Genomic DNA, 26111 nt, shown 5'->3' on the forward strand with positions numbered 1-26111 from the left:
GTTCCTCTTACTCATCTAATTTCATCGCAGCTTGTTTTAGTTTTGGTCTTGAGTTTTGATGAAATTTTCACTTTTCTATGGAATTTCAGTCCTAATAAAACCAGAGTACGGGGGGCCATAAACGTGAATTTTGACAAGTATTTGTTTATCACTTTGAGAAGGTAGTTTTTTAAAGATATAAAATCTTTGTTATTCCAATATTTTGTTTAGACGAAGGAGGAAGCGTCCCTCCTCCTCTACCACTACCACTGACTTGACCACTCTCACTCACCGCCAGTCCTATTTATTATTACTGGTGTTCCTTTTGAGTTGAGCGTTATCATTTTCTTGAATGTTAAGTTTCAACCGTTTGTTGTTTGTGTCTGATCTGTCAATTTTGGCTTCAGTGACTAAAGTCAGTTGCTCTTCTCTTACTCTTCGCTGCTCTTGTCTAGTGAGAGTGATGTCAGATTTTAGTAGTAAAATCGAACCTTTTTCTACATTTTTATGTTTGCCTGAGCCTTAGAACTTAGAAATGTCATTTTTTAATCATGTTGATATGGATATGATTATGATTTAACAAAGCTGTAGAGGGCTTCTAACTCTAAGTGTAAGAGATGTTTTAAAACTTTAACAGTATAATTGTAGAGTATGGAATCAATTTTAATCTTTTCTCTATAATGATGAATTCCTAATCCGTAATCCTTCTACTTCTAGGCACTGGGTGTCTTTTTTTGAAGAGGCAGTTTGTTTCGAAAATGTCAATGAGTCCAGTGCCAGTGCAGGGGTCTTTGCAACTTAAATGGGACCCTAAAAATTTGGAAATACGAACGAGATCAGTGGAAAAAACACTAGAGCCTCTTGTCACACAGGTGAGTGGTAATTTTAAAGAGTTATGGAAAGTGTAAATTACACTGTAATAAGATTACAATTTGATTTAAACCACTAAAATAATGCATTTAATTTTCATACAGGAGTTCGGTGTCGCTCGGTTAGAGCGATATCTAGACGTCTAGTGTTACGTGCTAGGGCTAGGTCGTGCTAGGTATCGCTCAGAAAGTTTCACGCTGATTTTATAGACTTTTGTAAGTTTATTCATGTTTGATTATCATAATATTAATAATGATAAAACATGGTAAAACTATACTGATGAAAGTGATAATGACAAATTAGTGATTAATGAAAGAAAAAAATGAATAAATTAAAAGAGAAAATGCAAGAAGAAGAGTAATGAGAAATAAACAACTCAATAAATAAGCTTTAAAAAAAATAATGGAAATATTTTTTAAAATACGAGTAAGTAAACGGATAAATAGAACTAGAAGTAAAAAAAAAAGTAATTTTGAATAAAAAAGGTGTCCCCATTGGGATATGAACCTAGGACCTTCCAATTAAGAATCATACAGCTTAACCACTATGCTACAAATCCCCCCCCCCCCCCCCCCCCCCCCGCCAACTTTAATCATGACTTTTTAGAATTATTGTTTGAAAACTATGAATTATGAATGCCCCTTTTATTTTGTTATTTATTTTAATATAAATTGCACAACATTAGCAGAAAAAAACCCAAGGTATACAGATGTTTTCCTTTTTATAGTTTTATTGACTTTATTTTTGCGATAACAAATTGCTGGAGAGATATCTAGTGTTGCGTTAGGTTAGGAGTTGCTCTATTAGAACAATATCTTGTCTCTTCGTAAATTTTATTACCAATGTCTTCATTGTTTTTTTGACCTTGATCATTTGGTATTTGGATTTTAAAGGAAGTTTAAAATGATAGAGATGTATGGTTTCTTGTTATGTTAACTCATGTTTTGTTTTGAATTAGAATCTGGAACTGCTCATGTCAACCATTTTAAAATTGGTCTTTTGTAATACTTATTAAATGTTTGAGACACTCTACATTTTATTATAATATTTGTATTCATTTTATATCTATTTCCAGTAATTTTATTTTGAAAACGTATTCTAAGCCACAACAACACAATATTGTCCATTCCACTAAAACATATTTTTATCGACTTATTTATTTTTTGTTTTGTTTGTATCTTACTTTGTTGATCTAGGTCACCACACTGGTCAGCCAAAATGGACCTTCTAATAAAAAGAAAGGCCGTTCCAAAAAAGCGCATGTTTTGAGTGCTGCCGTCAAGAAAGCCACAGAGAATTTCATAATCCAAGGGAGTCAGATAGCCAATGACAATCCAGAGGTTGAAATGGAGATGTTAGCTGCCATTGATGAAGTCCGTAAGACAGGTAAAATTTACATTCTTTTATTATCCAAATATTTATCCATTATTCCCATAGAGGATAAGATTGATTTAATTTGAAATACCCTTATTGTTTAGATTTAATCAGGCTCATAGCTTTTTTTTTTCCTTCTTCTTTTTAAGTTATTCTGTTTTTCTGACAAAATATTACATTAATTTCTAAATGGCGTTGGTGATGAATTAGTTGCCTCCTCAATTGTTTATTTGATCATCAATGGTACTATTCTTTGGAGTATATTTTTTTTTCCAAAATACATATTTTGTTTGATGCCTATAGCAAATTTAGATGTGGTTTTTATTTTTCAATGATAAGCAAGTTTTTTTTACTAATTATGTATGAAGGAGACACAATGGATGATGCATCTCAAGACTTTGCTGCTGATCCTTGTTCATCTGTTAAACGTGGAGCTATGGTGAGGGCGGCCAGAGCTCTTTTGTCTGCTGTTACCAGGCTTTTGATTCTGGCAGACATGGTAGATGTTCATTTGTTACTGAAATCCCTTCATTCGGTAAGTGTTATCATTTTGATGTAAGAAAATCATTAGTTCTATCTTTATGTAAGAATATCATTAGTTCTATCTTGTATGTAATTGTCATGTCTGTGATATTCTGCAGACCTGAGCCACCTTTTTTTTTTCGTTTTTTTTTTCTCTTACCTACATTTAGAATATGGATCAACTTGCCAACAAGTATTACAACTCATGTACAACAATGCACAATTTTCTGAATTTATCATATATCAAATAACAAAAAAATGACGTGAGTAGAATAATGCCAGAAGACAAATTAGAATAAAAAACTTCGCTTGAATCCGCGACCTTACTGGTATGACAACTCTGCCTGGCCGAGAGAGGGTATCTCTACAGTCGAAGCCATCCGCCACTTCAAAAAAAGTGTTATCAAGCATCATGTATCTTGAACCGCTCTCCCAACTTCTTGAGGTCATGGATTCTACACACAAATGCCGCGAAGTTTATTAGGCAGCAGTTAAGCTTATTAGCCATAACGTTCTCAACACAAAAATATAACATAGAGACGATTGAGACATGGAGTAATCTCAGATATTGAGGTGAATATTAATTATAATTCAGAAAAGTGAGTGGAGCAGGCACTTATGTTGATAATAACAAGAAATGAAGTGAATAGTAAAGTTCCAGAAGACAATAGAGAATAAAAAAACTTTTCGGCAATGGGGGCTCGTCAAAGTATATCATTAAAGGATTATGGTAAAGTCTAAGATCCTTAAAAACTTAGGACATGTATACTAAATTGAATTAAGTTATGGTTAAACAGTTGATTGAATGATTATCGTAAAATAGACTTAATTAAATATGAATTATGATGAGATAAGGCATGCCACAAGGGGAAAGTAATTGGCCCATTGCCTTTTTTAAGTTACAAAAACAGTAGGGGGTTGAGTGGGCATTGTGTATGATGTTGAAGAAAATTCTTCAATAGATGTATATTCTCTGCGTCTTCAAATTTTTTTTCCTTTTGTCTTAACCATAAGTGTCAAATCTTAATGATCAAATTTTGCATCCAAATTAGGTGGAAGATGATTTAGACAGGATAAAAAATGCAACAAGTCAACAAGAATTGATGAATGGATTCAGAGAGTTTGGACGTAGCATGGCAGAGCTTGCTGACAGAGCTGCCAAAAGACAAGCAGTATGTAGTCTTCTTTTCTTTTTTTGTTTTTGTTTTGTAAGCTCTAAGAAAGCAGTCAAATTAATAATACTAGTTTTAGTGATTTCCATTCAGTGGTTTTAGTAGACGAACATTTAGGTAAATGTTCTGATGTATTATTATGTTATATAAATGCTTTTTCTTATTGATAACAAGCCAAGGGGGGCTTTGGGATAGCTGTCTTTGTAACGAGCTGATGTTAAGGGCAATATCTACTAAATGTGCTCAAGACACTTTACAGAAGTCCATATTCAGAATTCAACAGCAATACTTGGATGGGACATGATGTCTGCATGATGTCACCACAATTTTTTTGGACAAAGACAACGCTGTTACTGCCAGATACTAATTTTGCACCTGATTGCGATGAGAGAATTGCAGAATGGGACTTGGAGCTAGCGATCTACTGTAGGCCAGTGACAAAGCGGCACATGCTAGAAATATCAGCTTTAAATACTTTTACTAAAAGATAATCAGTTTGCTTTTTCATTTACCAATAATTCAGTCTATGTTTGTTTGATTAAAAAATTTTTTTTTATCTCTCTTTTCTTGTATATGAACAATTGTTTTCTTTCTGTATAATGTAGTCTTTTGTATTATTTCATCAGGACCTAAAGGATCCACGTCGTCGGGAAGAATTGGCTGCTGCAAGAGCTGTTTTGAAGAAAAATAGCATGATGCTTTTATCAACTTCTAAGGTATATTATAATCAGTTGATAAATGTTAGTTTTTGGTTTGTTTTGAATTTTTTTAATTAATTGTATTTTTGCTGGCATATTTTAACAAAATGTTCATCTTGATAACGACTAATTACTTTGCATAATGAATTTTTAGGGTTTTTTGTTTTTTTAAATCTCAGTGCAAAGATTTTGTTGAAATCTGTGAGTTTTCTGGTAGACTTATAAATTAGTAAAGGCCTTTGAATATGTTGATTATCAATTTGGTCATACTGTTCTTTGCATCTTTTATTATTATTATTATTATTATTATTATTATTATTATTATATTATTATTATTATTATTATTATTATTATTATTATTATTATTGTTATTATTATTATCATTCTTATTATTTTTATTATTATTATTATTATTATTATTATTATTATTATTATTATTATTATTATTATTATTATTATTATTATTACTATTTAAGGAGACATGGAATAAAGAGATTGATATCACATTTTTAATATTTAAATATATTTTTTTAACAATTTGTACAGGCTTATGTCCGTCATCCAGAGCTAGCAGCTGCACGATCCAATCGTGATTTTGCCTATAAGCAAGTGTGTGATGCAGTCAATGCCATTTCTGATGTGGCACAAGCATCTGGACTTAGTGATGCCCATCCTTATGAGGGACCAGGAGAACTTGCAGCAGCTCTGGATGAATTAGATGTAAAAAATACAATTTTTTCAGGCATTATTTTTTATTATTATTATCATCAACATCGTCACCACCACCATCAGTATCATCATCATGTTTTGGGGACGACTTGGTAACTTTCAAAGAAAGAAAATATATAGCTATAGGCATACAAACAGTGTCACTATTCCAAAATCCAAAACTACCTCTTTCAGAAAACAATCTTTTCAGTTTTGTGGAGTAGTTTGCCAGAAGACATAAGAGAAACGTCATTTTTTAGTCAATTAAAAAATCTTATATCTTTGTGCGTTGGTAAATAATGTACATTTTTTGGCTGCAGTCTTTTTTTACCTATAACTTCTTTTAGGTGGGTCTTTAAATTTTAATTTCCATATTTTTAAACTTAGAGAATTCATGTTAATTATTAAAGTGAATCCAAAAAAAATCTGAGAAAATGTGATTGTGCATGAATAGATGTTATGTAGTGTTGTTTACTACTTTTTATGTTTTTCTTATCTTTACCTATGTATAATGATTTAAATATCGAAAAAATATTAGATCTAATATTTATTATTTTATTCTTATTTTTATTTGCCATTACTCCTATGTACTCTGAGTAATATATAGCATATTCTGACAAGAAAGAACACTTGAATTGAATTGGCATTAAAATGTGACAATTAATCACTGATCTTGTTATTTTTTTTTTCTCTTATCAGCAAAAAATTATAATGGATCCATTAACTTACAATGAAGTACGAAGTAGACCATCTTTGGAGGAGCGTGTTGAGAGCATCATTAGTGGAGCTGCCCTCATGGCCGATGCTTCGTGTACAAGAGATGACAGAAGGGAGAGAATTGTCCAAGAATGTAATGCTGTCAGACAGGCTTTGCAAGATCTTCTCACAGAATATATGAACAATGTGAGCACACTCTTTTTTATAATTCACTTTTGTCTCATTTCATCCCTGGTTTGGATGTGTAAGTCTGATTATACTCATTATACAAAATAGGAACTTCTTTTTTGATCATTGTATGTCATGGTTGATTCTATAGTCTTTCAACTATGATCAAAGGAAGTCATGATTAATCATGTTTGAATAAAAGACAGTTGGTTTTAACGTTTTTCTGACTTAGGGGAATTTTTCCTTTTTTTCTTTTAAAATTTTGAGAAATTATGTTCCAGATTTAGAAATTATTTTATGACCATCTGTGTAACTATCTCTATATAAATTCTGGTCAATCAACTTTCTTATCTTGATAGATTTAAGTACTATTTAAAAAAACAACATTTGTCCATTTTCAAGAAATGGTATATTCTCATAAAAAATCTTGCTTTAGCCGAACCACAAGGGTGTCTTTTTGATAAAGGTATTGTGGAATAACTTAAAGTTTATGATTAACTTTTTAATCAACAATCCTGAAAGGGGAAGGAGAGATATGGACAAATACGCTTCCATTCCGTTTTAGCCAATGCTTGAACATGTATATACTCTATATGATATAATGCCTTTTGTCTCTTTTCAACTTACCAAAGATCAGACTTTTCAGTTCATATGAAATATGATTGTATTCCTGTAATCTATGAACTGTGGAAATTAATTTCCTGGAAATGAAATGTAGTTGTCAATTATTGTGATTTCTTTTAAACTACTTCTAGTGTGGTCGCCCCTGGATTACAAAGGTAATTTAGTGTGAATGATTGTCTAGGGTTGGCACCTTACAAGGTTCGGAGATGCTCTGATTAAACAGAACATTAAAATTGCATGACGTGGAGAGATCCTATGACAAAGATTTATCTCCCTTTGAAGGCTTCAATTGTTTTCATAGTCTCATTTGTGATTTGTGGAAGGAATGCGTGTGAAAACTAGAGTTATAGTGCTATTGTTTGCAAAGTAATTGAAATATATTTAATTAATTCATTGCATTAAATTTGTAAAATCTTATAATGTTTGCTTATGTCTTTTTGAGAGGGTTGTCCCTATGTTAATTTTTAAAAAGTTTTTTTTTCAGTACCTGCTGCTGAAAAAACTCCCCAAAAAAACAGCATTTGTAACAGTGTGGCTTATCCTTAATATTAATAAGTATAAATTGAACGCATGACGCACTTTGTATGAAGTTTTACTCTTCAAAATTATAGATATTTTTCACTGTATCTTATACTGACTTTAAGTGCCTGGTACTAATACAATGAGTTCCTGTGATTTTTATGTGGTCAATTACAGTACTTGGTTGATTCTAGCAAATTCCAGCATACTCTGCAATACGGCACGCATGAGCTGGTTGGCCGAATTTTATCTATATAATAAGTCGTTACTTCCCATGAGCATGGGATATCCGCACACTTGGATTCTAGCACGATTGTTGGCTTCTCTCAAGAGCGTGCTAGAATTCATTTGATGAAATGTCAAACATCTCATAGATGAAAACTGTGATAGTATGCCATTGGTATATCAAAAAGGAATGGACAGAGAGAGAGAAAGAAGAAAGAAAAACAGGATTGTCTGACGTGAGATTTTAAACAAGCCAAAAATTGATTTAACTGGAGTACATTGCTTGCCAAATTTAGAAAGGACGCAAGTCTATAACAAGTACTTTCCACCAAATCTAATAGTACCAGCTACCCACTGATTCAGCTATTCACTGATGGGAGGACAAGGGAGTTTAGATAAGACCTTGACTGTGCCTGATAACAAATCATTTTGGCAAATAAGCCTTTTATGTTAATTCTTTTCTGTTTAGATACATTATTATTCCAAGCGCTTTGAGTTTTCCATATAAGGTGCTCTATAAATATACACATTTTTATTATTATTATTATTGTTATTATTATTATTATTATTATTATTATTATTATTATTATTATTATTATTATTATTATTATTATTATTATTATTATTGTTATTCTTATCTGATTGTTCATTTACTGTTTTTGTGAATTTTTACTGGCATTACTACTATAATGTCTCATATAACTTACATTTTACTGCCTCTGTTATACTATGATTATTTTTGAAATTCTATATCTAATTTGTTAACTCTATAAAAGGATTGAGCAGAAATGAAAATAGGGCTTGGAAAATAAAACGAAAACACAAACTATGTTAAGGATTATTTCTGGCTCCCTATTTCAATCAATCGCAGCAAAATAGCAAAGCAATTATGATATGTGATATGATATGATTATGATGAAGAGGAAGAGAGCACATGTAAAAATGTGTTTGTTTGTTTTAAAATACATTTTCCTTTTTTTCTATGTTTTGTCTTTTTAAAATTTTTATTATTTTGATTTCTTCTATGGTGAAAGTTGTGCGGCTATTTGGTCTTGTGGTATGACACTTGCTTTCGATTCGGAAGATCCTGGGTTTGAGCCTGGCTCGGTGCACAGTTGAGTCCCTGGAAAAGGCTCTTTACTCACATTCTCTCACCATACTCAGGTGTAAAATGAATACCTGGCCATCAACAGCATTGTCCTTTTCGAAAAAAAATTGTAATATCACCTAACAGATGTCATTTCTTGTTCATGTTTCATATTGGTGTTCATTAGAGACCCTGTGTAAAGTGCTTTGAGCATGTTAAGTGGATATTGCGCTATATATATAAAAAAAGCTCAAAATAATAAAAATAAAAAAGTTAAGTGAAAGTATTAAGTTGCTTTTTTATTCTGATCATCTTCTTTTCCCTTTTATGTTTAAAGGCTGGAAAGAAGGAGCCCAGTGAGGAACTTGAGATGGCTATAGACAACATGACGAAGAAAACAAAAGATTTGAGGAGACAGGTAAAAAAAAAAAAAATGAAGAGGAATGACTGAATTTTACACATGTGAACATCTGCGTCAGTCCAGTATTATGTCGGGCATGGATTAAGAAAATTGATTTTTAAAGTCAACTTTCAGGCAACTTAAGATTTTTGAAGTTAAAGAGACAAAAAAAAAAAAAAACTCATTCAAATTTTACAATTATTTGATTCATCCCAGCATAATGTCATTTTGAGACAATTGAAAAGATGTTATTAATGGTCTGATGGCTATTGATCATTCATTTTATGTTTTCTGATCAAATTTTAGGACAAGTTTCACAAGGGATTTTAGGTGCTGATTGGCAACAAAAATGTCATTTGTTCTTTGGTTGACAAATAGTGTTTCATGCTTTGACTTAATGAAATTTTCAAAGATGATGAAGACAACCTGATGTATAACAAGTAATTTACTTTGAAAGCTGTCTTTGTTGCCTTTTACCAATTTATTTTGAAAAAAACCCACAACTTTTGCTGAATGGTCATTTGAACTTTTATATGATATAACACATCAAAAGTATAAGAGAAGTTGACAGAAAACTCTAATATAATATATCTATGATGTTACAGGTATTATTGTTTAAAGATGGCAAGACAGAAAAAAATTCAATTTAAAGAGGATGAGATGGTGAAAATTTAATTGGGAGAAATGGATGATAGACGTTGTTGGTATTTTAATTTTTTTTTTTTTTTTATCATTGTTGTAATGTACAGATATTTTTACTCAAGAGCATGGAAATTTTATTGACACACGATTTTAGGAAATTTATGTGCAACGATAATCTCGTTTGTGTGAAAAATCTGTAACTTAGAAGGATTCAAATTTATTTGGTTCCTAAACTTGGTTTAGGTTCATGCTGAATGTGTGAAACAAATAATTTTTCTATTTTGTCTTTTGATTAGCTTCGAAAAGCAGTGGTTGACCATGTCTCTGATACATTCCTTGAGACCAATGTTCCTCTCCTTGTCCTCATTGAGGCAGCCAAGGCAGGAGATGAGAAGGGTGTGGAGGAATATGCCCAGGTCTTCATGGAGCATGCAAACAAACTAGTAGAGGTAGGAAATTGTTTTGTTAAGTAAATGTACAGGAGAGTTGTGCATCATAGTTAAGAGGTTTTGTTGAAAATTTAAAAACAAACAAAAAATTCGAGCATTTGTATAGTGCATTATTCACTTACCATTTTCAAAGTTTTTACAAGAATTTATTATTTTGTGCTTTGCAGATAAAAAGGGATTATTTATAAGCCCTATGGAAGTTTAGAGTTCTTGACATCCCCCCCCCCCTCTCTCTCTCTCTCTAAATTTTTTAGCATGAAACAAATTCTAACGGTTGAGTGTTTTCCACAAAACCATAAACTTAATGCAGTAAGAAGGAAAGTAGTTGTTTTAGTTAATTTAATCATTAAAAATGTCTTAGTTTTTGCTCTGTCAGTTTCATCTATTAATGCAATATATTTGGCTTTAGGTGGCCAGTCTGGCTTGTTCAATGTCCAACAACGAAGATGGTGTCAAATTGGTGAGGATGGCAGCTGCTGAAATAGAAAATCTCTGTCCACAAGTAAGTGTGCTAGGCAGAACTGCCTACTATTTTGTATTTTGCGGAATCATCCTGCAATATCATTGATTCTGCAAATTTGGATTTCTTTGAGCTCTAAGCAGAATTTAAATTCGCCTGTAGTTATTGTTATAGTAGTTGTAGTTATAGCGGCAATGAAATATGCGGGGGAAGAAAGTGCAGGCCCTATTAATACAACTAAGAACAAACCAAATCGAATGCCTAACATCGCTATTAACGATCTATCGCGGCAACAAAAAGAACTTAGGATCAGTATACAAAACACGAAAGACTCGGAAGAAATAATAAACCTGAAAACGGAACGAAACAAAATACTGCATTCAATTCGATCACTTACAATAAAACACAGAAACGAGGAATTAGACAAAAAAGTGGAAGACATAGAAAAGTCCAAAAATAACGCATCGTCTATGTTCAAAGCGACGAAATCTCTGAACCGAAAACCATTCGAGAACCCAAAACTACAGGATAAATTTGGCAAACAGACAACAAATCCCAACGATATCCTTGACATTGTAACTGACCACTTCCAGCAGAAATTTCACAAACAAGTCTCACAAATATCGCCCTTCTCAGGAAACCCTAGAGACCTAAACAACCGCATCACAACAACTGAAGTTAGAAATAGCATAAAGTGCCTAAACAATAACAGATCCCCAGGCGAAGATGAAATTCCCGCTGAATTGCTGAAATGCGGTACCCTCTCCCTGGATCTGAGCATTGCAAACATAATGAACAAAACATTCTCAACACACAAAGACTGGGACATAAACAGCGGTGTCCTAATTACAATACAAAAACCAGGAAAAACGAAAGGACCCGTAAACAACCTGCGCCCAATAACATTACTGAATACCATAAGAAAAACACTGTCAACTATTGTCCTCAACAGAATTAGACCGAAAATAGAAAAATATCTATCACATAGCCAAAGCGGGTTTCGCCAAGACCGAAGCACATCGGACGTTGTATGGACACATAAATGGTTGGCAGCAAAGGCACTCAAAGAAAACATATCCATAACAATAACCGGAATCGATATGTCCGCAGCCTTTGATACGATCGACAGAGGAAAACTTTTGGAGATATTAACAGACATAGTAGACGAAGACGAGCTCCGAATAATCCGATTTCTCCTCAGCAACACAAAGATACAACCAAGGATATACGGGGCCACAAAACAGACGCAGTTCGAAAGTAACATCGGGACCCCCCAAGGAGATAGTCTGAGCCCGATTCTGTTCACAATATACTTAGAACACACTCTGAAAGAAGTTCGAAAAGTCATTCCAAAACCAACGACTCATATTGAGAATGCAATCCCTAGAGAAATCGCCTATGCAGATGATGTAGATTTTATTGGATCAACACCAGCAAATATAGACATCATACAAAATACCCTCATGAAATATAACCTCCAAGTCAATGCCAATAAAACCGAATTTACAACAATATCGAGGAACAAAGAGGAATGGAAAAGAACAAAGAAAGTCGGCTCACTAATTGGAGACACCGAGGATGTACAAAGAAGAAAACAGCTATCAAACGCCGCACTCAGTAAACTCACCAATGTATGGATTAGAGGTGACAAAATAAAGAGAAAAACCAAACTGAAACTGTACCGTGCTCTTGTAAAACCGGTACTTCTGTATAACTGCGGCACTTGGGCGTTGACAAAATCCGAAGAAGAACATCTGGATGCCTTCCATCGCACACAGCTAAGAAGGGTACTGGACATCAAATACCCAAAAAAGATCTCAAATGAATCACTCTATAAGATCACAAAAGAAAGACCAATCTCCCTTGACATTTTACAACAACGATGGCAACTTTTCGGTCACATACTACGCAGGGACAAAAACATACCAGCTAACCAAGCCATGTCGGGATATTTCCAAAAACACGGGAACCTTTTCAGAGGAAGACCGATCACAACACTCCCTGTGATCCTAAACAAAAACCTCACAACACTTGGACAAAGCATTAGTCTCATAACGGCAGGGGACCTTGAAAATCTGAGAACCCTAGCAGAGGACCGGCAATATTGGAGACACCTCACACAGGAAATACTGGAAACAGCCAAGGCGACCCGATCTTTCGGTCGAGACGCGAAAGGCATCTAAGTCAAGTAAGTCAAGTGTAGTTATTGTTTAACCCTCTGCAAAGTCAATAATCATGTGCGAAGCATGATATATTTTTTAAAATTTTCACAAACATTGATATCTGGATCGCTCAAAAATGGCGCAAATCATAGATTTGGTAAGTGATTCTGCTTTATCAGGGTTATGATTCTACCAATATGTAGATAAGAGCGGGCAGCTCTGTAGAGGTGAATGCTATTTTATTGACATTTTGGTTCACGTAAAGGAATTATGTAAGATGAAGTTTCATAAAATGGACATTATGTCAAAAGCAGTTGGAAGTTTGATAGAGATAGAGGGATAGATTGTTATTATGATTAATGATTTTAATGTCAAAAGCAGTTGGAAGTTTGATAGAGATAGAGGGATAGATTGTTATTATGATTTGCTGGTATTTAAAAAAAAATTTTTTTACATTTTTGTGTGTATGTGTTTTGTGTGTGTGTGTGTGTGTGTATGTGTGTGAGTGTGTTTCCTGAAAATAAAAAAAAATTGTAGATATTGATATATTTCAGAAAGCTTTATTTGTAAAAATCAAGTTTGTTTACTCACTTCCTTACAGTTTCAAAGGATATAAGATAATATGAAGAAGTAATGCTTCACAGCTTTGCCTCTTAATAGTTTAATCAAATCAAAAGAACAAGTTTTGTAAATTTGTCAGATTTTAAGATTACAATCATTCCAATTTCACAAATCTCCTGTTTTATTCTAGGTAATCAATGCTGCCCACGTCTTGGCAGCCCGGCCCCGTTCAAAGGCAGCCCAAGAGAACATGGATGTATTCAAAGATGCTTGGGAGAAACAGGTTCGACTTCTCACAGAGGCTGTTGATGACATTACTACCATACACGACTTCTTAGCTGTCTCTGGTAAGGAATTGTATCAATTACATGCTGCAAAATATTTCTTCATTCATCACAGCCTTTTTTTTTTTCAATCCGTCTATCTCTCATTCAATATCAATATGCATAGTTATTAAAGAGGTGTTTTCTTAAAGATTTATTGAAACTTACCACTTTTACAGTACATTTAGTTTTTAGCAGCCATCATCTGAAATGTGGTAATTATGAGGAAAATTTGATGATCTCTGAGAATTCTCTTTAATCAAGACACAAAACGTACATATGTTTGTTTCTGTGTGGGTGTGGTGTGTGTGTTTTGGGCAGGGAATTAAGAATTTAATTTTGATATTTTTTTTTTCAGTCTTTTTTTTCTTTTGTTTTTTATTTCCCCACTTTGCGACTTAAAACAAGAAGATATATGATTATTATGGTACTAATAAGTTATATCATTTCTACAGAAAATCATATCCTGGAAGATGTCAACAAATGTGTCATTGCCCTCCAGGAAAGTGATGCCGACACTCTGGACAGGACTGCTGGAGCCATTCGAGGCCGTTCATCGCGAGTGTGTAATGTTGTTGAAGCTGAGATGGATAACTATGAACCTGGTCAATACACAGAGAGAGTCATGGAGGCTGTTGTCATGTTGAGGGACCAAAGTAAGTCTTGTTTGAGAGAGATTAAAGGGAAAAGTTTCTATTTTCTGATCTTGAGAAAAAGTTGAAATATTTAGTATATGTTTTTAAATGAGATGTTATAATATGATTATTATTATTATTAAGGCTCACATTTTCGAGGGGGATAAAGCATTGCACTTCCACCCAAGGGACCAAGGCTTGAGTTCAGTTATCAGCATCTCGTTTTTTTTTTCCTTGAGCATGAAACTTAGCCCTTACTACTATCTTTGCAACACTGTGCTGCGACTGATGCCTCCGTTATCTCAGTCTCTTCTCGAGATAGTAGTAAAAATGTAGTCCTTTAGAGCCATCAGGCCCATGGAACCCAAGTTTATCCGGTTTCTATAGCACGAAACAGACAATAGCAATTGTTTCCTACTCTTTGGATAGGACTGTAAAAAAATATATATATTCTGTGGTATTTTATTTTTATATATTTATCTTTTCATTTATTTATTCAACTAAAAAATAAGCATTCCTTTTTCTTATTTGTTTTTATTATTCAAGTTATAAATCTGTGTTGTTTTCTTTTTCTAGTCATGCCCAATTTTGCGGAGAAAGTTGAAGTGGCTGTGGATGCCCTCAACTGTTATCCTGTGAGAGATGTTGACGAGAACGAGTTCATTGAAGCATCTAGATTGGTCTACGATGGAGTAAGAGACATTCGACAAGCTGTACTAATGAGTGGAGTAAGTGAAATGAAAGTTTTTCATAGCTATTTGTAGTTTTGGTATTTTATGGATAAAGTTTTGTTATGACGTTTGTGACAGTGGTCAAATTAGATTCATTATTACACTAGAACCAGAATTTCTAACTGTTGTATTTCCAAATTATGTACAGTATGATGCAGTTCAATCAATATGAGACACCCATTTCTCTCTCTGCTGTGTTTAGCACTGTTTCATTCACACTTTTCATATCTTTAGAGGTAACATGATATGGTTACAGTAATGCTATGTTTTGCATGAAAAATCTTGAACTCTTCCATAGATGGACTATGATGAATCTGATAGTGAGGACTATGAGGACGAATATGGATATGCTCAATGTAAGTATTTTAAGTCAAAGCCGTAAAATTGTTACTTGTTGATTCTTATTTTAAAAAGATGCAAACATTAAACGCCTCATATTGTATTTAAGTGAAAGGTTTGGGAATAGAAATCTAACGTCATATTTTCTTCTCACATGGTTATTTATCTCAATTTTGTTGTCTTTAGCATGTGCTATAACGACTTGTTATATGTGCCTTCAAAATGTGTTTGATTTATCATTCACCATTCAGTTTGTATCATTATAAGTTCCTTTAAATTCCAATGATTTACCTTCTTTTAAAAATAAAATGGTAAATGAAAGTGTATTAATTGAAGGTATATGAAATTGAAACAATTAGTTTTGTACCTCTCTTAAATATCCCAATGTTATCCCACTCATAAAATATTGATTTTAAACTGTTGCAAAGCAGTACACAATGGATCAAATGGGTGTTAACCATTGGCTAAAAATAACTCCAACTTTGGATATGTAGATGGTTAAGGAGGTTTGAATTTTATACATTTTAAAAGCTAGCTTCTTTCTTTGGAATTATTTAATTGGTGTCATCCATTACTTTATCTGGTAGGCTGTTCCATAATGGGGAAAATGACAGTTGGTGGTGTTGCAGTCTTGACTTGGGCTTTTTGTGTTTTATTGATATCCATCTGCACACTTCCACAGCTTCCCCATATCTTTGTTTATATTTAACTGACTTTTTCTAAACTTATGGTCTGACCATGATTACTGAAAGATTGTTGACGGTTTTTTCATTTTCCTTCCTGTGTCTCCAGCCAGCGTAAACGATTACGAGGACTACTCTGGTAAGAGTGACCGGGCCATGATGCGACGTCTGCCAGAAGAAGAGAGGGAAGTTATCCAGAAACAAGTGGAGGATTTCCGTATGGAGAAGGCCAAACTGGATCTGGAAGTGGCCAAGTGGGACGACAGCGGCAATGACATTATCGTCATGGCCAAACAGATGTGTATGATTATGATGGAGATGACAGATTTCACTCGGTAACTTTTATCATATTCTGACTCATGTGTTATACACTGCGTGGCATTTTCCCCTCTGAGCGGTATTTCAGTGCTAGATCAACCTGACCCCATTAGTGGGGTCAGCCCATGGGTGGAACAGGTAGCGGTCAGGGGGAATCTGTGATGCCACTGATGGTAATTAATTGCTGCAATATTTCATGATATTGCTCAGTTGTTAACATGAATATGAAAATTGTTCACTCACCACAAGCAAATCAAGGGTTTCTTTCATCATATGCCATGGTTGATAATAATGTATCTTCTTAAGGCTGCTCATAAGAGAGGTGTCAATTTAGTGGCTTTTGAGCTATCAATGAAATTAATTTGTTGTAATTTGCATATTAATAATTTAATTCCCAGCGGCAGAAAATGATTGAAACAAGTATCATTATAAAGTAAAAATGATGATCTTGATACATGCCAAGTTTTGTTGTCCGAGCAGTAAAATCTTAAAAGATATGAATTTTTTCTTGTAAATTTCTTATTTGGCATGACTTGGTGAGATCCTCATTTTCTCTCCCACAGTCTTCCATGCCATGAATTGTGTCCAAATATCAGTTTAGAAATAAAATATAAACCATTATACGAATATACTATTAATCTTATATTTTAAGCATTTAACTGATTTAAATATTATGTAGTTTTGGGCACATTTGAAAGCCAACTTTTTAATGGCTTGATGGCTTTTTTTCTATACTTAAATCCCTTACGATTCAAGTCAAAATTATATTTTTTATGAATGTTAGGCATTATTGTTTGAAGATGTATAGTATACTGCTTTTGTGTGGTTGTCTCAGGAAATGACGGCTTTATAGTGTCATATAGGTGTCATGTTTAGGGTCATTGAAATCCATCTCAATTACTGGTATTTTTGCATGTTGAATAAGTAACATAATGTAAGTTCAAGTTCTCCTTTTGTGCACAAGTGAATGTGTTAACTTTTTATAGGCTGAAGCGTCCAGATATATATGGCAGTGATTTCCCCAAAATTAAATGATCTGCTGTGGTATGCCTGTGGTGTTATACTGATTTGACTCTGATTGTTATTCAGTTGTTTTATCTCTAAATTTGACTGACTGGAGTTCAATGGTATGTCAGATGACTTTATAAGACAATGACAAAGTGTGTATTTTTGAAGGAAAGGAGATGATTCTATGTAACCTGTATGGACAGTGTGTTCGTTTTGAATGTATTTGGTCAAAAAGGAGAAACAGGTTGCTACTTGGAATAAACTATATGCCCTCATAATTTTGAATCCTCTTTTGTCCACATACTCTACTATGTCCGTCTGTTTGAGCAAATCATTTAATTTAACAGTACCAGTGCTTAGTGTTTTTTTTTGTAATTGTTGATTGTTACTGCAATATTTGTAGCATGTCCAGTAACCTTGTTGGGTGGTTGATTTTTTTCTTGTAAAGAGGTCATATTTTATAGGCAGATTGATAGTAAATTGAGATACACAATATTGGTTTTTAGTTTTTACTGGTCAATAAAATATTATCTTTATTAGTTATTTTACAACATAAAGACATAAATGATATCAGTTTACTGTTATGACCAACACAACTGTTTGAGAGGAACGGAAATGGTAAAAAAAAATATACAGAACTAACAAAACCAAGAATAAATCAATAAAATCAACTGCCAATATGATAATAATGCACAGGAACATAGATGCATATATGTACTTTTGATATTTATTAAAATTCTTGAGATACTGCCGCTGAGTTTTGAATAACTAATTTTTTATTTAAGTGCACCATAATTTACAAGCACTTAAAATTCGATCCACATTTTGTGATATTTAAAGAAAACTATTAACCACAAGAATGTCAAATTTTCACTGATGTTTAGAAAGACAACTGATTTTTCAAATCAAAATAATAAAGTGAAAGAGTCTGTTATTGTTTTCCCGCTATACAGACATATTATAAGACCATAAATATCAATAATTGCCCCCATTGGACACGGCACTGCCTGATACCAGTTGAACTCCAATGACCCCACGCAGGTAGCTAGCAGGGAGGGTTATTGGTCCATTGGGAGTTCCAACTGAAGAAATATCACTGATTCCACGCAGTGTATAATGGACAGTTTTTTTTGTCAGTGACAGACTTGTGGTGGCAGTATTAGTAATAACAATTTAAGTTTGAACTGAAAACCTCCCAAAAAATTATATTTTTTTATAGCCCAATAATCATGAAATGTACTCAATGCACTATAGTGTAGGACAAAACATGATGCCTTGAAATGCTACCATTTATTTTTAGGGGACAGAGACAATGCTGTCACCAGTCAGACACTCAATTTACATCTGACTAGAGTATGGGGAAGAAATGTGAGTTAAGTACCCTTTTTCAAGGACTCAACATTGCACCGCGCTTAGGATGTCTCGAACCGGGGACTTTTAGAACCAAAGCTGAGTGTCAAACCATTAGACCACAAACCCATACATACAAGGTTAAGTCATAGTTCAGTGTTCAAAGTTGTAATGATGGCAGCAGTGAAAGTAGTTTACCAAAAAAAATGCCAAAACATGTCTACAGATATAAAATCTATTATCTGAACAATATATATTTTAATCCATATGACTGAATTTGCATTAAAATTATCTTTTTTTTCAGTGGTCGTGGTCCATTAAAGAGCACAATGGATGTAATTAATGCTGCTAAAAAGATTTCGGAGCATGGTACGACTTTAGACAAATTGGCTACCACTATTGCTGAACAGGTTGGTTTTCTCTCTCTCTTACCCTAATTGTCTTGTACAAGGGAATTAATATCTTAATATTTGACTCACCAACTCAAAATGGTATTATGTCGGGGTGACATTGATGCTGAAACTTGAATTTTTAGTTTAAAAATATGAAACTTGGATTAGGCCCATAATGCACATGTGATTGTTTTGAGCACTCATCTTTTGTTGGGATTATAAAATTAAAACTGAATTGTTAGGGCAAAGAAGCACTCCTGGAAAAGATTTAAAAGATTTTGTAATATTTTACCACTTCACTAGTGTCCAGATTCCCAGTCCAAGAAAGATTTGGAAGCCTATCTCCAAAGGATTGCCCTCTATTGCCACCAACTGAATATTACCAGCAAGGTCAAGGCTGATGTACAGAGTGTTAGTGGAGAATTAATTGTGTCTGGGGTAAGTCATTTCGTCACTGTCTGATCAAAATTATTTTACTTCTAAATAAAAATGATTTTGTGCCTAACAACTTCCACAGCAAGTAGAGGAATATAAATCTTGTACCTTTGTGGCTGAAAGCATCAACAGATCTGATAACCATAACACCATTGTTGTGCGTGGTTGTTGTTCTATCAATGCTTATTGTGTGAAAGTTGTTCTATCAATACAGTTGTGTGAAGGTTGTTCTACCAATGCTGTTGTCTGTGAAGGCTGTTCTAGCAATGCTGTTGTGTGTTGAGTTTGTTACATCAATTTTGTTGTTTTGACAATTTTACACGATCTCTCCCTAGATTAAAGCAGCGATTCATCGAAATCAGGTTTCATGAGTTGTTCTGACCTCTCTGTTTGAAGGTTATTTTTTAAAATTGTTGAAACAGTTTCATTCTTTCTTAAGTTTTGATTTGTGTAGTTGAATTTTTAATTGCTTTCTTCTCTCCTCTTTATATAAGTAGTAAGAAGGGGATATGCTCTATTGCTTACACCCCCTTTCTTGTTTGAGAATTGATTTTTTTTTATTTCTCATTTTATGTTCGGCACTTTAGTATTACTTTTGTTATATTTTAATTTTCATTTAAAAAACAATGTGTATTCTGTCTAAAATGGTTTTTCTAATTATTTTAAAGTTATATTGCAATATTTCATTTTTAAAGACCTTGCAAATGCTACCAAATTTAGTGTTTGGTTTTGAATACATGCCCTTTGACCACGGTGTAGTTTGTAATGTGCTAACCTACCATGTTCCTAGTTGCTTATGGAGAGAAATGAAGGAAAGAAAGAAAAAAAAGAGAAAGAAATAAGTATCCATAGTCTAATGTTAATTGATATTTATTTTGGAAAATATTGAATAATCTTGAGAAAAGTAAATGATGTGTTCTTTGAAGTGCAGCTCTTGTAAATATAGCCAGGGTTTCTAATTATTTGAAGAGTCAAATCTTGGGCACAAACATGCCATGATTCACTTTGCAATTCGGGATTATTATTATTATTATTTTTTACTTTTGTGTTCACCTTGTAATGAATTGGTAGCTGGGTCTAATTTAATTTCTGTTAAAGAGTAGGATACAATTTTTATTGTCTACCTCATGCAAGGTAAACATCAACCCATTGGACCATATTGCTGTGAGGAACTGCTTATGTTAGCAGTTTTTGAGGCACAGGTATAAATTTATGTCTGTAGGCTCGTTTCCATTTAGAAAATAAATTTTGTTCTTTGTTAATTTTCAGTTGGACAGTGCAACATCGCTTATTCACTCAGCTAAAAATTTGATGAATGCTGTCGTACTTACAGTCAAGGCTTGTTATGTAGCATCGACAAAGGTAGGTCATAATGGGGTTTTACTGGTTTCTTTTATATAAGTCGAAGGATTGATTAAATCCTCACTATTATGGGTAAACCATTTTTCTCCTAACAATCCAATATCTCATAAAATAGTGATGAGCGGAAGACCTGGAATCTTGAGATTTTCTTTGAAATTTTTAGATGTTTTTGCAGTGGCAAACATTTTTCAATAAAAAGCACTCTGGTGGCTCCGCAGTAGAACCATGGAAAAATCACCATTGTGTCTTGTGCCAAATATTGACCCTGTGCTCAGTTGCATGGGTTTTGGTGATACTCATATTTCTATGACGTCAGCCTAGACAGGCTGTGACCAAATGTCAAAACCAGTGGTGAATTAGATGAGTGGATTTTGGGTAGGGGATTAGGCCCAAAAAAAAGAGAAGAAAATTTATTTATAACTATAACTCTGGCAGAGTAGCCAAACTCTCTCTCTCTCTCTCTCTCTCTCTCTCTCTCTTTCTCTCTCTCTCTCTCTCTCTCTCTCTCTCTCTCTCTTTCTTTCTCTCTCTCTCTCTCTGTCTCTCTTTCTGTCTCTGTTTTTCTCTTACCAGTCTCTCTCTCTCTCTCTCTCTCTCCTCTCTCTCTCTCTCTCTCTCTCTCTCTCTCAGAGCCATATTTCTCTCCCAACCACGCTTCTCTCCTCATGTTTACAGAAGTCATCTGGTCACAGAAAGATAATTAAATTATAATAAGCAAGGTTGATTGACTTAGAAAGGTTTATTTTAAATTTACTATTTGACCTTTGTTAGATTGACTATGTTTTGCAATTTATATATTTTTCATGAGTTAATTCATAAACTGCATATCCACAAGGTTTCAGCAACAAAGGTATTTTAGTGTGCTTTGTAAAGTAAAAACAAATACTGTATAGTGTTTTGGCCAAAAATTTATCATATTCTCTTGGTGTAATGAGATGTAATATAATATTAATGTGTGCATGTGTGTGTGTGTGTGTGTGTGTGTGTGTGTGTGTGTGTTTATACACATGTAAAGTACTCTGAGCATTTCCTCATGATATGGTAGATTTCAATTTTGCAGTTAGGTTTGAGTTGGCCCAATGGACCGATACATTTTCCTCCTTTTTGACAAATTGTCAATAACATCACTGATGAATAAACCCATTCACTTTAGGGTCCTTTCAATACAGGGGAACTACAGAAGTGGGTATAATGTAGTGTCACATCAGTGATATTAGTGACATATTATATTTGATTGAAAATGAAATATCTCATGTTCTTTTAATCATTTCCTTTAATTAAAATGCAGATTATTTGTTAAATGCGACAATCGTTTATTTGTGTGATAAAAGCAGTGGATAATCTGTTCATAATTTCCCTTTTTTAAAAAAACTGTATACCTATTTTTGCAACCTCCCCATGTATAATATGGAATATGTTTGTATATCATGCATGTAATCACAAATTTCAATTTTCTTTGTATTCTTCAGTATACCAAGGGGTCAAATGTAAGTATTATTTATATGATTATTTATATTTATATAAGATAAGCATACTTCTTCCCAGTCACAATTCTGTGGTTGAGGAGTTAAATCTAGTTTCATATTATACAATCCTCACTCTCTCCTTGTTAAGTTTTTACTATTCTTTGGATTTTCAATGTTGACACCGTGTGGTCAAAAGGCAATAATGAAACAATTCGATGCTATTTTACACAAGTTGCCTTAAGCTAATGTTTTATAAATATCCCAGTCCAGAGAGAGTCAATGATTTAGTTGTAACTAGCACACCTTTGGATCATAAGAATGTTGGTTTGAATCCTGATTGAGATATTCTTTTTCTCATGCATTTAGATATAAAGGGTCTTTCCCATTAATTTATATGGCAAATGGATTTTGATTATGAGGTGCCATCCTTAAAATAAACTAGACTAGCTAAAATATTTGAAATACTTGATTCAAACATTGGTAAAAGGTTTTTTTTAGTGGCCTTTGTATGTTGTAGGAATTTCATTTTTTTTTATACTGCAGTTTTAAGATAAGATAGGATAAGATGTAATTATTTTATAAGTCAACGTTTTAGGAATGTAAATTCCTTTAAACAATCGATTCCAAATAGCTTAGTTGGAAATACCCTTTTTTTTTTTCAAAATTGTGTATTTTGATTTATCCTGCTGGAATATTTATTCTTTTCTGAAAAAAATAATAAAACCTATGAATTCAGTGGCAGTGATTCACTGGTCGTGGCTGGTAGCCAGGTCTTTTGACTCTTGAAATGAAAATCACCTATCAATACTTCAATAAATGATTGTGTCAGTTTAATCCAAGTGAATACTAACTAATGTGCTAGAGGTTATGGACTGTCAAAAAAAAAATGTTTATAAGTGAAAATAAAAACTTTAAAAAAATAACAAAATACTAAATATGGAATGTTACGGACTCAAAACCCTTTGTTAGCCATTAGCAAAATCAGTAAATCCGTTTTTAACATTTTAACGTTTTTTTTAACGTAATGTTGTGTGTTTGGTATTTTGTTCATTTTTGAAGCTGTTATATTCATTTTTGTACTTTACTTGTTAAATCCAAGGAACACCTTTGTTAATGAAAAATTATTTAGATGATTGTATCCTTTGTGTTTTAAAATTTTTTTTGCTTATTTGTTGTTCATGATTTAAAAAAAAAAAAAGGTTAAAAGGAAATAAATATAAACCAAGATGTCATTCTTTCAATTTTCCTTCCAATTTTTTAAACTTTTAATTCTTATTTTTTTGTTTTTATTTATTTTTTATTTTTTTTTGTGTGGTTTTTGTAAAAATGTATTTTTTTGGTTTATTTTGAATTTCAGAAAAAACCGGTGGTCTTATGGAAGATGAAAGCTCCAGCCAAGAAACCCTTAGTCAGACGTGAGGATCCTAATGAAATTGGAGCAAAGGTCAGAAAGGGAGCAGCCACAAGGACAGCTATTGAGCCTATCAGAGCCCTCAGTGAATTCCAGGAGGTCACGCCAGAAAGTTTCTGTTGAATCATCACTATTTTATTTGTTAGTAAATTACATTTATATAGTTATTTTTGTTAAGGCTCAAAGAGCTTGGTTGTTATGCCAGAGGGGGCGTTGAAAACATGTATTGTCAAAATAAGATTCAACTTTACATAATGTGGTATTAGACATGAAATAAATTATGTAAGTTGACGATTATTTAAAAATAACTTTTTCGAAATGTCAAAGGTACATTTTGGAATATTTTTTGAAGTTATTGGTTGTGATTCACTAGATTAATAGCATTTCAAAGATTGTTTTACACATTTATTTATGCTATGGACTAGTGGTTGTGTTTTTATTTATTTATTTAGCTTTTAAAAAAAAATTATTTATTTGTGAAATTTTGGTTGTGGATTTTTGTACACAGAACATATCACTGCAACAACCTAGATCTGATATTATTGATGATTTTGATATTTTTGTTTTCAGTTGTCAATTTTTCATTTTTTGTTAAGAGAGTTCATTTATTCTGTAGATCTTATTTTGGATCACAACACTTATTTAAAAAGTTGTTTCTTTCCATTGTGCAAGAAATAATGTCTTATTCCAATTCCAATTTCCAGTGAAGCTAAAATAAACAACTGCGGATCAATTATACAGCATGAGTATATATAGTGTCATTGCTTGTTGTTGACTTATAAAGGGTTGGAAGTTGAAAACGTTTATTTATTAATTAATTTAGTTTATTTATCTGTTTTTTTCTTTCCTTTATTTGATAATGTTTATTAAATTATTGATGCTTTTTGTGTTACAGTTCCAACCTTCACCTTCAAGAAGTCTTTGCTTTCTATTAACTAATTATCATGCATCGTTATAAATCCTTTAATTTTCATATGTCATTATCTATCATTAAACATCAACTAAACATTCAATGTTAGGAATAAATATGAATATAATTTTTATTCCTTCATCATTTTTACTGTCATATCTTTCATAATGTGTTCTTTTTCAAATTTTAGTCAAAATATTGTCAAAACCTCAACAATTTTTACAGCTTATTTATGTTGAATCACAGTAGTTGGTTTCGTATCCCTTATGTTGTATTATTACTATTTTCTCATTATATAAACATATATATATATTTGATATTTGCCCCTCAATGGTTGTGAATCATGAAATCTTGTAAATATCCATTTCAAATGTGTGAAAGTTAGGACATTATTCTACTATTGACGCAAACTGAAATATTGAATGACTGCAAAAAAAATTATTTTCCATTACCGTTTATCCTCGGCATAATGAACATGAGCGGAATTAAATAATTGACCCTTTTAATTTCATTTTTCTGAGAGGGGATGGGGGAGGGGGGGGGGTTGTATACTTGTGAGAAATAAATAAATGAATTGGAAATTTGAACATATCAGCTATTTTATGTCTTCAAATAATGTAATTGTATCATTATAATAATGACCTGTTTAGATTTGTGAACATTTAAATAAGTCACCCAGTTTAAAACAGTTAAAATTCTTGTTCATCACAACTTCGGTCAGCTTTAGTATCGACTATTTGGTTTCCTTGTGAACTGGGGAAGGAATTGACAGAGGCAATTACAAGCAATCCTGATAAAATGTTTAGGAAGCAAAAGTCTTACGTAAGTACATGTGAACAATTCGAGCCAAATACTTTTCTGCTGTCTGTCAGGATTTTTAATGTTTTTGTTATTGGTTGGAGAAGGGTTTTGAGCCAAAACTTTCAGTGTCTAGTATTTTGTCCTTTTTCGAAGCTTTTATATTCTGTTTTGTTTTTGTTGATTACGTTTTACAAATCATATTTAATTTATGCTGGTTTTCCTTTATGAGACTTCTTGATCAGTTTGAAACTGATGGTAGTCACATTTGCAGGCAAAAGGCTATTTGTAAAAGCATTTGACAGAGTAAAATTGAACAGATGAATGGTTATTAGGAATTATACAGTGATATAAATGACCTCGAAGAACAGCTTTAAAAAAATAATTTCTAGACATCTTTCACTAATTGTTTTCAATAGGATGATTGTCTGTAGAGCATTGGGGATTTTCCATTTGATTATTGATTTAAGCACTTATCTACAGATTAATGTTAGTGTAGTTAATAATAACAATAACAATGTGGAGGGACATTTTTTTACAAGTTTTGATTCTAAAGTGAGATGAATGCTAAAAATGTGATTATTTTGTACAACCCGTTAATCTCAGCATCCCA

At 32.9% G+C, this 26111-nt stretch overlaps 1 protein-coding gene across 1 annotated transcript; it reads left to right on the top strand.

Moving 5' to 3' along the window:
* LOC144965870 (catenin alpha-like) lies at positions 1–26111 on the top strand. The gene is made up of 21 exons (XM_078901679.1): positions 1–161; positions 697–851; positions 2046–2235; positions 2592–2758; positions 3798–3917; positions 4544–4633; positions 5162–5335; positions 6023–6226; positions 9001–9081; positions 10002–10154; positions 10564–10656; positions 13528–13684; positions 14116–14316; positions 14872–15023; positions 15325–15382; positions 16158–16383; positions 19029–19134; positions 19420–19554; positions 20821–20913; positions 22383–22400; positions 23737–26111. The coding sequence occupies exons 2-21, from the start codon at positions 738–740 to the stop codon at positions 23911–23913; spliced, it is 2709 nt and encodes a 902-aa protein (XP_078757805.1). The 5' UTR covers positions 1–161; positions 697–737; the 3' UTR covers positions 23914–26111.

The sequence above is a fragment of the Berghia stephanieae genome, chromosome 2, assembly GCF_034508935.2.
Source record: "Berghia stephanieae isolate SIO BIC M18660-M18661 chromosome 2, UCSD_Bste_1.3, whole genome shotgun sequence".
Classification (NCBI taxonomy): domain Eukaryota; kingdom Metazoa; phylum Mollusca; class Gastropoda; order Nudibranchia; family Aeolidiidae; genus Berghia; species Berghia stephanieae.